Source organism: Eumetopias jubatus, unplaced genomic scaffold, assembly GCF_037043125.1.
Source record: "Eumetopias jubatus isolate StellerSeaLion01/CBP00866 unplaced genomic scaffold, mEumJub1_p1.0 scaffold_2, whole genome shotgun sequence".
In the NCBI taxonomy this organism is placed as follows: Eukaryota; Metazoa; Chordata; class Mammalia; order Carnivora; family Otariidae; genus Eumetopias; species Eumetopias jubatus.
Genome location: NW_028274808.1, coordinates 59,283,702 through 59,299,618, shown reverse-complemented (window position 1 = coordinate 59,299,618; position 15,917 = coordinate 59,283,702). Strand labels below are relative to the sequence as shown.

General features: G+C 34.1%; 1 protein-coding gene across 1 annotated transcript in view; it reads right to left on the bottom strand.

Moving 5' to 3' along the window:
* Positions 1-15,917, bottom strand: part of NEK1 (NIMA related kinase 1) — a 216,482-nt gene that overhangs the window by 61,810 nt on the left and 138,755 nt on the right. The window contains exon 25 of the mRNA XM_088021009.1: positions 9,842-9,994. Within this exon, the coding sequence (XP_087877135.1) occupies positions 9,842-9,994 (153 nt within the window). The remainder of the gene's footprint in view (positions 1-9,841; positions 9,995-15,917) is intronic.

Sequence of the window (15,917 nt, the reverse complement as noted above, 5' to 3'; positions counted from 1 at the left end):
ACAGATAATTGTTTCTTTTACAAATGGAAGTTGATGGCAACCCTGCATTAAGCAAGTCTGTCGGTGCCACTTTTCCAATAGCATTTGCTCACTTTTTGTCTCTGTTGCATTTTGGTAATAGCAATATTTCACTTTTTCATTATTATTATATTTGTTATGGTGATCTGCGATCAGTGATGATGACTTGCTGAAAGCTCAGATGATGGTTAGTATTTTTTAGCAATAAAGTACTTTTTTTTTTTTAAAGATTTTATTTATTTATTGAGAGAGAGAGAGAGAATGGTAGAGAGCATGAGAGAGAGGAAGGTCAGAGGGAGAAGCAGACCCCCCGCTGAGCAGGGAGCCCGATGCGGGACCCGATCCCGGGACTCCAGGATCATGACCTGAGCCGAAGGCAGTCACTTAACCAACTGAGCCACCCAGGCGCCCCAGCAATAAAGTACTTTTAAATTAAGGTATGTACATCGCTTTTTTAGACAGAATGCTATTATACACTTAACAGATTATAGTATAGTGTAAACATAACTTCTGTATGCACCAGGAAACCAAAAAATTCATTTGACTTGCTTTACTGTGATATTTACTTTACTGTAGTGGTCCGGAACTGAACCCACAATATCTCAGAGGTATCCCTGTATTCATACTGAAGCAAAAAGGAAGAAAATATTTAAAAAGCAGAAAAGACCATAACAAACATGATAAATTCAAAAGGTCTAGTATATGTGTAACTAGAGCCCAAAAAGAAAAAGAGAAATAATTGGGCAGAATATAGAAAGATCTAATGAATGTAATCTTCCCCAAATTGAAAAAAACATATCAATCTTTAGGTATAAGAAGCTGAAAAAACCTAAAGCAGGTTAAAGACAAAGGAAACTACATCTACGCATATCATGGTAAAACTGTTGAAAATCAAAGAAATACTACTAAAAAAGCTTGAAGGAAAACATATTGCTTTCAAAGGAACAAAAATAAGACAAATGAATGACATATAATTATGGATGCCAGAAGAAAATATAATGACACCTTTAAAGTACAAAGAACAAAATGAAATAAAGCAAAAACAATCCCCCCCTTTAAAAAACCCTACCTATTTAGCATTTAGTATACTGAAAATATTCCTTAAAGCTAGAGGTGAAATAAAGATCTCTTCAGACAAACAAAAGCTGAGAGAATTTACACAGGACAGATCTGCACTACAGGAAATACTAAAGGCAGTTTAAAGGAAAAAGATATCAAATGGAAGTATATAATCTCAGGAAGGAATAATGAACATTGTAAAGAATAAAATGTGGGTAAATGTAAATGAATATTGATTGCTTAGCATAATAATGCCTTGTGAGCTCACCACTGCATATACCCTCCCCAATGCAATGGTGAGCGCTGTGAACTGCATAAGACTGTTGAATCACAGACCTGTACCTCTGAAACACAAAATACATTATATGTTAAAAAAAAAAGAAGAAGATAGTAGGAAGGGTAAAATGAAGGGGGTGGAAATCGGAGGGGGAGATGAACCATGAGAGACTATGGACTCTGAGAAACAAATTGAGGGTTCTAGAGGGGAGAGGGGTGGGAGGATGGGTTAGCGGGTGATGGGTATTAAAGAGGGCACGTATTGAATGGAGCACTGGGTGTTAAACGCAAACAATGAATCATGGAACACTACATCAAAAACTAATGATGTAATATATGGTGATTAACATAACAATAAAAATAAAAAAAACTAATGATGTAATGTATGGTGATCAACATAATAAAATTAAAAAAATGCCTTGTGAACTATATAAGATATATGATAGTAAAGTATGTAATAAGCAAAAAGGTTTGAGGGGATAGTGTAATATTGTTAAAAGGCTCATACATGGTTTGAGAAGCAATATAAATACAAAATTAAGGTAGATCTGAATGGGCATTATGGTAGAATTAAGGATACGATTTGTAATCTCTAGGATCACAAAAAAAGAGTAAATGAATAAAATACAGAGAAAAATAAAATGCTTGATTAGTAAAAAGAGTGAAAAAATGAAATACAAGAATAAAGAAATACAGTACAGATGGGACAGATAAGAACACATAGCAAGACTGTACGCAGGCTAAAGAGCAAACCATATCAGTAATTATATTAATGCATGAATAAATTAAATACTCAGATGAAAAGACAAAGATGGTCAGGTTGGATTTGAGATAAGAGAAACATAAACATAAGGAATCAGAGAAATTAAAAGAAAATACAGAAAAAGTATAACAAGCAAACATCAACCAAAAAAAATGCTATAGCTATATAACATGAAATAAAGTAGACTTTAAAGAAGTAATGTTACTAGAGATAAATTTATTATGTCATAATAATAAAAATGGTCAATACAACAGGAAGATGTATAAAAAGGTCAATGCAACCACCTAAACAATATAATGCAACAATCTAAACAATCACTACACAATTTAAATTGTTATACTCTAAATAACTTAGCTCAAGTGGCAAAAATCTAGAAGGAGAAAATGACACAAATCCACCTGGAGATTTTAACACTCTTCTTTCAGTAACTGCTACAACAACCAGATGAAAATAGTAAAAATATAGATTTGAATATAATGATTAAACAATTTGACGCAGAACATACATACACATCCAATAACTTTTCAAGTACATATGAAACATTTACCAAAACAGACTGTAAGTTGGGCAATAAAGCAAGTTTCCAAAATTTCAAGATGAAAATCACAGATGGTATATGATGTTCTGTGACCACAGTACAATGAAACTAGACAGCAATAACAAAAAGACAACTAGAAAGACTCCAAAATGTTAGCAAATTAAATGCAAAGTATTTATAATCTAAATAGCCACAAGAAATTATAAATTGAATCCATAACTGAAATATTCTTACAGAGATAACTCCAAGTCCCCGTGGCTTCATAGTTGAATTCTTCCAAATACTCAAGGAAAAAATAATACTAATTTTTTAAAAAGTTTTCCAGAAGATAGGAAAAAAGGGAATATTCCCCAGCTTGTATTATAATGTCAGCAAAACTCTGATACCCAAATACCCAAGCACCTTACAAAAAAGGGAAAATCATAAGTGAGCATCTCTCATGAGTTATTTTCCCCAGCAGTGGTTGTAGGTATTACATATTTAAAAGGAAAGAACAGTCAAATGTGAGAGAAAGTTTTACAGCAACATACATGGACCAAATATTTAAAGACTAATGAAGAAATTTTAAAGACAGCAAAGAATGCTATTTTTTTTTTTAATTTCCCTGAATCCCTGCACAAAACAAAACAAAACAAAAAAACAGGATAGCAGAACCATATACCCATAACATCTAAACCAAATCTAGGTGACAAGGTATCCTCACAAACTCCCAATTACATGTGACTGGGGACAAATCACTGACAGCCTTCAAACTCCGGCAGTAAGAGCATCTGTACAAAAGAGGGAAACAGAAGGGCACCTGACAGACCCTAAATCAGAAGAACTCCCCAAAATAGCCAGCAGGTAATCACAAGAAAGCATGATGGGTCAGTTTAAGAAAAGCAGATGAAATGGGAATAGCTTTTATACATTTTAATTTGCAAGTAAATGGAAGGGGTCAATGGAGAAGTCAGAAAGGCTGGGGAAGTCTGGGTCTGAGATTCTCAAAACTAACCAGTTGAAGTTCCCTTCTAGCACCAAGCCTCACACTCAGGAGAAATTGCTGATAGGAGAATCCAAATTGATCTGTGCAGGGATAATAGAAACAAAGGAAAGAAAAAAGTAGGGGAAAGGAGCAAAGACAGAAGAGCTCAGAAACTACAAGGCTATAATTTTAAAACACTCAATGAAAATAACAAAGGAAGCTCTAAGCTATGAAGTTAGAAAAGCTATTTTGACACCCCCTACTCTTCCTAGAAGTTTATTAAGACTAATTTCATATGAAAATAAGTAACAGAGGATCAGTGTTGAATTCTGTCCAAGTTATAAGAATAAAACAGAGTAAGAAGTAGAGTAATGTACCCAAAGACTGGTGTTTCCTAACTTTGGTTTGGACAGCACTTGTTATAATATGCATTGTAGAAGATTTACCAGCTTCTTTGGCCTCTACCTACTAGATACCTATAGTATCCTTCCCAGTTGATAACCAAAAATGTTTCCCAACAATGCCAAGTGTCCTCTGTGAGCAGAATCACCCTCAGTTGAGAACCACTGTCATATATAATTAAAACCCAGAAAAAACCCTAAAATTATAACCTATTTAAACATTTGTTAGTAAAATTAAGAACATGATAGAAGACATTAGAGAATATAAATTACAATGAGAAAATAATCAGAAATGAGGCAGTTGATAGAATTAAAGACTAGAATAAAAGAAAAAATCTTATAAATATCCTAGAATAAACATAAGATCATCTAAACAAAACACAAAATGTCTTAAGAGCTATAAAAGGTGAACAGGAGAAAAAACTTTAGTTAAAAAGTTAGAGGGACGCCTGGGTGGCTCAGTCAGTTAAGCCTCTGCCTTCGGCTCAGGTCATGATCCCAGGGTCCTGGGATGAGTCCCGCATCAGGCTCCTTGTTTCAGCAGGGAGCCTGCTTCTCCCTCTGCCTGCCTGCCTCTCTCTTTCTCTGATAAACTCTTTTAAATAAAGTGAGAAAAAGGATTTAAGAGAAAGTGAGAGATATTAGAGAAAAATGAAAAATATAAATAGTAGAAGTTCCTGAAATACACTTAAGAAACAGAAAACTAGAAAAATTATAATTCAATAACACTTTCCTAAAATTGGGGTGGGGGAGGACTGGAGACCACATATTTAAAAGTCACACTATGATGAGAAAAACTACAAAACTCTAATGAAAAAAATCAAAGAAAAATTAAGTAAAGAGATATTCCATGTTCATGGGTAGGAAGACTCAATACTGTCAAGATGTCAGTCCTTCCCGATTTGATCTATGGATTCAATGCAATCCCAGTCAAAATCCCAGCAAGTTATTTTGCAGATATCAACAAACTGATTCTAAAAGTTTATGTGAAGAGACAGAAGACCCAGAGAAGCCAAGACAATACTGAAGGAGAACACAGTTCAAGGAATGATACTACCCAACTCCAAGACTTAGTATAAAGCTATAGTAATCAAGACAGTACGCTAATGGTTAAAGAACAAATAGATCAATGAAACAGAACATAGCTAAGAAACAGACCCATATAAATACAGTCAACTGATCTTTAACAAAAAAGCAAATGCAATTCAATGGAGAAAAGACACTCTCTACAATAAATGGTACTGGAACATCTGGACATCCCAGCCCTCCCTTCCCCCAAAACTTACCTAGACACAGACCTTGCACCATTCACAAAAATGAACTCAAAATCGAACACAGACCTAGATGTAAAATGCAAAATTATTAAAACCCCTAGAAGATAACACAGAAGAAAATCCAGATGACCTTGAGTTTGGCAATGACTTTTTAGATATACTACCAAAGGCACAATCCATCAAAGTGAGAATTAATAAGCTGGACTTCACTAAAATTTAAAAGTTCTGTTCTATGAAAGACACTGTCAAGAAAATGAGAAGACAAGCCACAGACTGGAAGAAAATATCTGCAAAAGACAGAAAGACTTAAAGCACTGTTAACAAAAACATTCAAAGAACTCTTAAAACTCAACAATTAAAAAAACCTGAAAAACCCAGTTTAAAAATGGACTAAAGATCTGAACAGATGCCTCACCAAAGACAAATACAGATGGAAAATAGACATATGAAAAAATGCTCTACGTCATATGCCATTTGGGAATTGCAAATTAAAACAAGAATGTGATACCACTGCAAATCTAATACAATGGCTAAAATCCAGACGACTGACAACACCAAATGGTGCTGAGGATGTGGAGTAACAGGAACTCTCATTCATTTCTGATGGGAACGCAAAAAGGCAAGCTACTCTGGAAGACAGCTAGGCAGCTTATTACAAAACTAAATATACTGTTACCACATGATCCAGCATTCATGTTGCTTGGTATTTACTCAAATGAGGTGAAATCTTATGTCTAAACAAAAACCTGCACACAGATGCTTATAGCAGTTTTATTCATAATTGCCGAAACTCGGACTCAATCAAGATGTCTTTCAATCGGTGAATGACACCTAACGAATAACTACCTACATAAACAAACGGTGGTATATCCCTACAATGTAATATTATTCGGCACTAAAAAAAAATGAGGTATCATATGATGAAAAGACATGGAGGAAATGTAAATGCATTTTACTAACTAAAGAAGCCAGTCTGAAGAGGTTACATATTGTATGATTCCAACCATGACATTCTAGAAAAGGCAAAACTAGTTAAGATAGTATAAAGATCAGTGGTTGCTAGGAGTTCAAGAGGAGGGAGGAACACAGGGATTTTTTTTTAGGGCAGTAAACTGTTTTGTATGATATTATAATGGTGGATATGTATCATTATATATTTGTCAAAATCCATGAAAAGTATAACACCAAGAGTGTACTTTAATGTCTACCATGGTTTTGGGATGATCATAATGTGTCAATGTTGGTTCATCAATTTTAACAAATGCACCACTCTGGAGAAGGGATATTGATAGCTGGGAGGCTGTGCATACGTCAGAGGATGGGATATAATGAAACTGTCCTTTCTATTCAATATTGCTATGAACCTCAGATTACTCTAAAACAAATTAACTATTAGAAAACAAAACAAAACAAAACAGAGGCGCCTGAGTGGCTCAGTCATTAAGCATTTGCCTTCAGCTCAGGTCGTGATCCCAGGGTCCTGGCATCGAGCTCCGCATTGGGCTCCCTGCTCTGCGGGAAGCCTGCTTCTCACTCTCCTGCTCCCCCTGCTTGTGTTCCCTCTCTCACTGTCTCTCTGTGTCAAACAAGTAAAATCTTAAAAAAAAAAAAAACACAGCACCTACTAGAAAAATATATTTTTTAAAAACTTTAAGGAAAAAGAAAGATATCCTTTGAGTATCCAAGCAAAAAGAAAATCAGATCGTCATCAAATTTCTGATAGCTATGCTTTATGCCAGAATACTATGGAGTTTTATATAATAAAATATTCAAGGAATGGAAATGTAAGCCAAGGATTTATATTCAGCCAAACTGATCTTCAAGAATAAAGTCTTAAGGGGCAGCTGGGTGGCTCAGTTTGTTAGGCATCCAACTCTTGATTTTGGCTCTGGTCATGATCTCAGGGTCATGAGACTGAGCCCTGCATGAGGGTCAGTGCTCAGTGGGGAGGCTGCTTGAGATTCTCTCTCTCCCTCCCCACCCCGCACTCTCTTTCAAATAATAAATAAATAAATCTTAAAAAAAAAAAAAAGAAAATCTTAAGACAAACTGCTACAAACATACAAAATTTCTGGTTGTATTGTTCACATGAGCCCTTCTACTACAAAAAGAACTTAAGACAATCAAATTGATGAGAAACTGGCATAAAGATTGGAAGACTAGAGAACATTGCAGGTCCTTTAAGTTCCTCATTAAATCCTCAAAAAACAATCCTTAATAACAGTGTTTCCATTCTACACATGGAGAAACTGAATGTCAAAGTCAGAGGAACTTGCCCATGGTTGCTGGGCAAATGATCGAACCAGAACTGGACCAAAGCCCATTCTCCTTCTACAGCATAAAGCTGCTCCCACATACATATTAAATAAACCTTTTTTGTCTTTGCATATACTGGGATTGTGTATTGCCTGGAACTTCATTCTCTCCCTTATCTACCCATTGAGCTCTTTATTTTTGGCCTAGCTCAAGATCACTTGGTCTCTCTGTGGCTTTCTCTGACCCAAAGGACCTTATCATCCTTAATGAAACTATACAGTACTGACAACATAAAGCCTCCTAATCTGTGGCTCCATACCATTACATACACAACACTTCCAACATAGATTTTGCCACATTTGATTTCCTAGTGATAAGAAACTGTGACTTCTTTGTGTTAAAAATCCCAGCACAGAGCATATTCTAAGTAAATACAGTTAGGGAAAAATTAATGACAACTCTAAGAAGTCTTTATCCAAGATAAAGTTAGTTACTTAAACATCTCTACACTACCTCTTAACTTCGTGCATACTTTTATTCTTGCCCTTTTCATGCAATATTATCATTTATTTGTTTTCATTTGTGTCTGTCCTCTGAGAGCAAGGATGATCTTTTTACTCTTTGTAGCTTCAATGCTTAACACATAGTAGTAGGAACAGCTAATTAGTGTTCCATAAATGGTAAATTGAAGTTAAAAAAGTAAGACAAGTCATAAATTACTTCTCAGTTCCAATTCTCTGAAGATGAATTATTTGACTATGGAGAAGACCCGCTTTCACATTGCCTAAGTATTATTATATACCAAATTATATACATTTAAGCAATAATGATTTTACATAAAAGGAATCAGAATCTGATGTTTTTAAAGTAATAGTTCTAATGAGGATAAACACATAAAGGACCTTTAGATTACAAAATAATCTCAATTTTTTATCATTATTTTTGAAAATGTTTTAGCCCAGAGGCATTTTTTCCCCCTGAATAAAGCCTGAGGCATTTTGACAATAGGATCAGACTAAGATGTAAGAATATTAAGTTACTAGTATTTTTGTTTTTGATCAGTGTCTGGCATACAACTGCACAACTTCCAAACACAAGAGCATGGGGGGAAGAAAGTTAATTACAAATACATACATTTTGTGTACTTACCCTTTTTTCAAACAAGTAATTATACACACATCTCTTCAAATTTCTTTTTTTTTTTTAAAGAAAATGCTAGAATCATTAACAGCTAGTAGATTCACCCTTAGTAAAAGAAAAAAAGCATCTACTTTTTACACTTTAATAACATGTGTAGAGGTTTATTTCACTGGCATATTAGTATCTGGCTAATTTCTTTATACACACTGTGAATAACCTTACCTCCTGTGTTATTTTTTGCCAGTTTCAAATGTGAGCATCACTCTAATTCCAATAATTCTCTATATTCAATAGTCTCCATATTTAAATAATCCATCTTCAGAGAACTGGAACTGAGAAGTAATTTATGACTTGTCTTACTTTTTTTAACTTTAATTTACCAACTATTTATGGAACACTAATTAGCTGTTCCTACTACTATGTGTTAAGCATTGAAGCTACAAAGAGTAAAAAGATCATCCTTGCTCTCAGGACAGACACAAATGAAAACAAGTAAGTGATAATATTTCATGAAAAAGGCAAGGATAAAAGTATGCACAAAGTTGACAGAGACAGAGTTAAAAAGAGACAGGGAAAAAAGAGACAGATTGAGAGAGAACATAGGAGTGACATACATTCATGTCTAGACACAAATTCTGAAAAAAGAAAAACCATGTTCAGCCTCTCTATATTTTATACATGGACACTCTTCATATGCATAGCTGTAATACCAAGACCCACAATACTTTGGGAAAACAAACGTTTTCCTCCTGCCTCACAACTCATCCTCCCCAAGTCCTTGGATAATGTCTGTCATAACTACTACAGATAATCTTTATTCAACTTAATTCCAGAATCCACATGCATTGCTCCTATTATCTTTCTTCATGTAAAATGATGTTTTTTTGACTGTTCTACTTTTCTGGCTCACCCTAAACACATTTCCTTTTCCTTTTCTTTTAAGATCCCATCCAGGTTATGTCAGGTCAAAATCCAAGACTACTATTTTGAGACAACTCCTCAGAAATATAACTATTTTCCACCTAACTAGAAAATTATTATGACAAAAAGATAATCTATCATAAATAATTCACTTAAATACATCTTAAAAATACAATTTGAATTTTAATAACATTACTTCTAGTACAGAAAAACAACTTTGTTTCTGCTTACCACTTCTAACAGTTGTGTTTTCCAATAGTTCTGTCTGAAGTTGTAGTTCAGCTTCTCCAAGTATCTTTAGAACTGAATCTGTAGGGCTTCTCCCCCAGACTTTTCTTGGAGATCCACCAGGATCTAATTTAATAACCTCTCCCACTGTATGTTCTATAAAAAAAAGACAAAAAACAAATTTCATTGATAGAACATACTATTAGTGTATTATAAAACAGATTTAAGATCTATCCAATTGAACACACCACAAGAAAGAAAGGTCCTATCACAAAGAACATATGCTGATGATGCTTTAAAAGACTTTCAAGTGCACCTGGTGGCTCAGTTGGTTAAGCATCTGACTCTTGATTTTGGCTCAGGTCATGATCTCAGGGTCACGAGAATGAGATCCGCTCAGGCTCTGCGCTCAGTGGGGAGTTTGCTTCTCTCCCTCTGCCCCTCCCCCTGCTCACTCTTTCTCTTTCAAATAAATAAATCTTTAAAAAAATAAAAGACTTTCAGAAAATGATAATAGAAAGAATGAATGATGAATACTATTACTAATATTAGTAGTAAAAATATAGATAAATGCCTTTTAAAATACTTATGGGGGGGCTCAGTTGGTTAAGCATCTGACTCTGGATTTCGGCTCAGGGTCGTGAGATCAAGCCCTGTGTTGACTCTGGGCTCAGTGCCAAGTCTGCTTGGGTTTCTCTCCTTCTCCCTCTACACCCTCTCTAAAATAAATGAAAAAAATCTTAAAAAAATATTATGGGGGGCAGGATCAAGATGGCAGAGTAGGAAGATAAAGAACCCAACTCCTCTTTTTTCTTTTTAAAGATTTTATTTATTTGAGAGAGACAGAGATAGCACAAGCAGAGAGGAAAGAAAGAGAAGCAGGCTCCCCTTTGAGCAGGACAATCATTAGTCAAGAGATTAGCAAAATAGTAAGATGTAAAACATGACATCAGAAACAAAATGTTGGGGAGGGGGATAAAAAATGCAGTGCTTTGAGAATGTGCTTGAACCTTCAATTTAAAACAGACTGCTAGATACAGAGGATGTTATATATGAACCTCATGGTACCTATAAACCAAATACCTATATAGGTACAGAAAAAATAAAGAGAAAGGAATATAAGCATGACACTAAAGGAAGTCACAAGGGAAGAGAGCAAAAGAAGAAAACAGTAACACAGAAGAACTACAAACTACAGAAAACAATCAAGTAAATGGCAATAAGTACATATCTATCAATAACTATTTTTAATGTAAATAAACTAAATGTTTCAAACAAAAGACATAGGGTGGTTGAATGGATTAAAAAACAAGGCCCATTTATATGCTGCCTACAAGAAACTCACTTTAGACCTAAAGACACACAGAGACAAGTGAAGTGAAGGGCTGGAAAAAGATATTCCATGCAAATGGAAAACATAAGGAAAGCTGAGGTGGCAATATTTATAGCAAAAAAAAAAAAAAAGATTTTAAAAGACCGTAACAAGTGACAATAAAGGGCATTACATAATGATTACATACATCAAACAAGAGAATAGAACATCTATAAATATCAAAGAATCCAACATAGGGGGACCTAAATACATAAAGCAAATATTAACAAACATAAAGAGATGGTAATACAATAATAGTAGGGGACTTTAATATTCTACTTTCATCAATGAAGAGATCATCTAGATAGAAAATCAATAAGGAAACATTGGCCTTAAAAACACATTAGACCAGCTGGACTTAACAGATGTATACAAAACATTCCATCCAAAAACAGCTGAATACATATTCTTTTCAAGTGCATATGGAACATTCTCCAGGATGGATCATACAAAAGCCACACAACAAATCTCAATTAATTTAAGAAAACCGAAATCGTATCAAGCACCTTTTCCAAACACAACAGTATGAAACTAAAAATCAAGCAGAAGAAAATGGTTTTGTTTCATTTTGTTGAAGCAGAAAAAAACTATAAAACACAAACATGTGAAGGCTAAACAAAATCAGTGTGTCAATGAAGAAATCAGAGAGGAAATCAAAAAATACCTTGAGACAAATGAAAATGAAAATACCATGCTCCAAAATCTATGGGACACAACAAAAGCAATTCTAAGAGATAAGATATAGTGATGCAAAGCCATTTCATGGAACACGAAAAATCTCAACTAAACAATCTAATTCTATACCTAAAGGAACTACAAAGAACAAAGCCCAGATTCAGTAATATGCATCCTTATGTTCACTTCAGCATTATTTACAATAGCCAAGATACTGAGGCAACCTAACTGTCCACTGAGAGATGAATGGGTAAAGAGGATGTGGTATACAATTGAACCTTGAACAACACAGGTTTGAACAGCCTTGGATCCACTTATATGTGGACTTTTTTCAATAAATGCAGTATAGTACTGTAAGTATATTTTCTGTTCCTTATGATTTTCTTGACATTTGCTTTTCTCTTAGATTACTTTATTGTAAGAATACATCATGTAATACATATAAATACAAAATATGTGTTAATCAACTATTTATGCTATTAGTAAGGCTTCCAGTCAACAGCAGGCTAATAATAGTTAAATGTTTGGGGAGTTAAAAGTAATATGGAGATTTCTGACCACAGAGGAGTGGTCAATGCCCCTAACGACTGCATTGTTATATATATATATATACACATACACACACACACACATATATATATATACATACATATATATATATACACACACATATATATATACATACATATATATATATATATATATATATACACATACATATATATATATAGACACACACACAGGAAATTACTGAGCCATAAAACAGAAGGAAATCTTGCCATTTGCAAAAACATGGATGGACACTGAGGGTCCACATGCTAAATGAAATAAGCCAGAGAGAAAAAAACAAATATGTATGATTTCACCTATATGTGGAATCCAAAAAACTAAACAAATGAATGAAACAAAAGAGAAATAGACTCATAGATACAGAGAATAATCTGGTGGTTGCCAGAGGGGTGGCGGTAGGAGGGATAGAGGAAATAGGGGTAGAGGTTAAAAGGTACAAACATTTACTTAAAAAATAAATAGAACAAGGGGATACAATGTACAGCATAGAAAATATAGTCAATTATGTGTAACAACTTTGTATGGTGACAAATGATAGCTAGATAGATATCTTGGTTACTTTGTTACTTATATAAATATTGAATCACTATGTTGTACACCTGAAAGTAATATAATATTGCATGTTAACTATTCTTCAATAAAAAATAATAAAATTTATGAATTATAGTTTCAAGGAATATAAAAATAGAAAAAATTATACCTCTGTAAAATTTTTTCTGAGCAAATTTTTTAAAACTAAGACTATTAAGCAATAATTTGGGGTGTACAAAAGAATATAAATTAATAATATTTTGCTTCTATAAATTTAATTAAAGAAAATAGAAAACAAGTCGTAAACATCCATATGGTTTAAAAATAGAGAGGATATTTCTAAAAAAATTTGTTTTAGTTTAGCTTACATATCATAAGTAGGCAACTGACACTGCATTTTCAGCAATAATAATTCTGGGGGAACTTTTAAAATAAAATTTAGCAGAGCAGGGGGGTGGGGGGCTGGGTTAGCCTGGTGATAGGTATTAAAGAGGGCACGTTCTGCGTGGAGCACTGGGTGTTATGCACAAACAATGAATCATGGAACACTACATCAAAAACTAATGATGTAATGTATGGTGATTAACATAACAATAAAAAATTTAGCAGAGCAAAAAAAAATGGGAAATTATCTATTGTAATTTGAGTCTTTGGAGCCTTTTGGAATAATACACAAAGCATTTAAGTACCTAGCAGTAATAGACAAGGTGCAATCTCACATATTACAGCATATGTAAGTCATATAAAATTTTAATGGTAACCAAATACAAAATGTTGATACAAATCTGTATGTACTAGTTCCTTGAAAGTATCTGCAAATTAGCAGGTGATATTCAGCTTTATAAAGCAAAAATGATTCCCAATAGTGAATCAATTTTTAAAAGGATAGTTAAAAAGTAGAAAACCCAGAAATAGACCCATAACTTACAGGCATGTGGTATTTGACAGAGGTGTCAAAGCAATACAGTGGGGAATGGGAAGTCTCTTTAACAAATAAAACTGGAGAAACTAAATGTCCATATGAAATGATATTAACTTTGATGCAGGGAGGGAAAACCAGGTGGAGTTGATGGTCTCTCTGAGCTGAGGTGACAGAAATTGGAAGTCTAGGAGGCAAAGGTGGCTAATGTTGGCAGGACAGAATACGGAAGAGTAGAAAGCTACACAAAGAGAACTCAAGAGTCTTCTTGGAGTCTTAAGCTAAATACTGATCATCACACACATGGGAAATTACTGTAGTCTAGGGAAAAGACCCAAATGGAGTAGAGGGAATAATACTTGGAGTTCAAGCAAGGTAGGTCAAAAATAGTCCCTCTTCCCACCAGCCAGAAAAAAATGTCTTATGATTCACCAGTCATTAGGTAGATTACTCAGAGAGGTTTTAGATTCAGTAAAAGGGGATAGATTAGCCACAGACATTGCTCTGGTTCTGCCTAACAAAGCTTTTTTTTTTTTTTTTAAGATTTTATTTACTTATTTTAAGAGAGAGAGAAAGCATGAGCAGAAGGGGAAGAAAGAGAGTGAGAGAGAATCTCAAGCAGACTCCACACTAAGCATGAAGCCCAATGTGGGGCTCGATTCCAGGACCCTGAGATCATGACCTGAGCTGAAACCAAGAGTTGGATTATTAACCGACTGCACCACCCAGGTGCCCCTCACCTAACAAAGCTTAAAAGCAAGACCTAAAAGGGTCAAGCTATTTACAAGTAACTGAACTGTGTCCTAGAACAAAAATCAAGAATATTTATAGGAATACAAAAATATACAGCCACCCATTTAGGTAAAATTCATGGTTTGGCTTCCAAACAAAGAATGACCATGCATGCACAGAAGCAAAAGAATTCAACCTTTAATAAAGAGGGGAAAAAATCAACATCAACCTAAAAATAACAGATGATTTAATTAGTAGTCAGGGCATTTATAATATAACTGAATTCTATATGTTCTATAAGCTAGAGAAAAAATTGATGATAATTAGAGAAAAGGAAAACATTAACAAGATCCATATAAACTGCTAGATAGGAAGACCAAAAAAGCTGAAAAAAAAAAGCAAAAAGTTATCCAAATTTGATGAAAACCACCCACAATTCCAAGAAGCTCAACAAACCCAAGCAAAAGAAACATGAAGAAAATGACAGCAAAGCACATCGTAATGAAATTTACTAGCTTAGGGGAAAAATCTGAAAACATACAGAAGAAATAAGACATTTTACATACAAAGGACTAACAATAAGGATGACAGAAGAGTCTCCTCATAATAAATGCAAACCAGGAGACATTGGTACAATATCATTAAAGTACCAAAAGAAAAAAATATCAAGTTAGAATTCCATACCCAGAAAAAATATCTTTGCAAAAGGAAGGCAAAATAAAGATTTTTACAGACATACAAAGCTGAAAGAACTCCTCACCAGCAGGACTACATTACAAGAAATGTTCAAGAAAGTCCTTCAGGCAGAAGAAAAATGATACCACATGGAAATCTGATTTATACAAATATTATGAAGACCACTGGAAACAGTAACTACACGGGTAGATACAAAAGGCTTTTTCTCTTATTATTTAAAACTCCTTAAAGGAGAAATGACCATAATGTGTTGGGGGGTTTATAGCATAAGTTAAAAACAAACAAAAACAATGGCACAATGACTAGGAGGAAAGAAATCTAAGTATACTACTGTAAGGTTCTTATACTACATGTGAAATGTAATCAATTGCTGGAATATAAACTGATAAGTTAAAGATGTGTGCTATGAACTCTAAAGCAAACACTAAAATAACAGAATAATAAACTGCAGTTAATAACTGAGATAAAATGGAATCATAAAAATACTCAATCCAAAAGAAAGAAAAACAAAAGGGCAAAAGAAACAAAGAATGGATAAGACAAAAAACAAACAGCAAAATGGCATTTTTAGATCTGACCATATT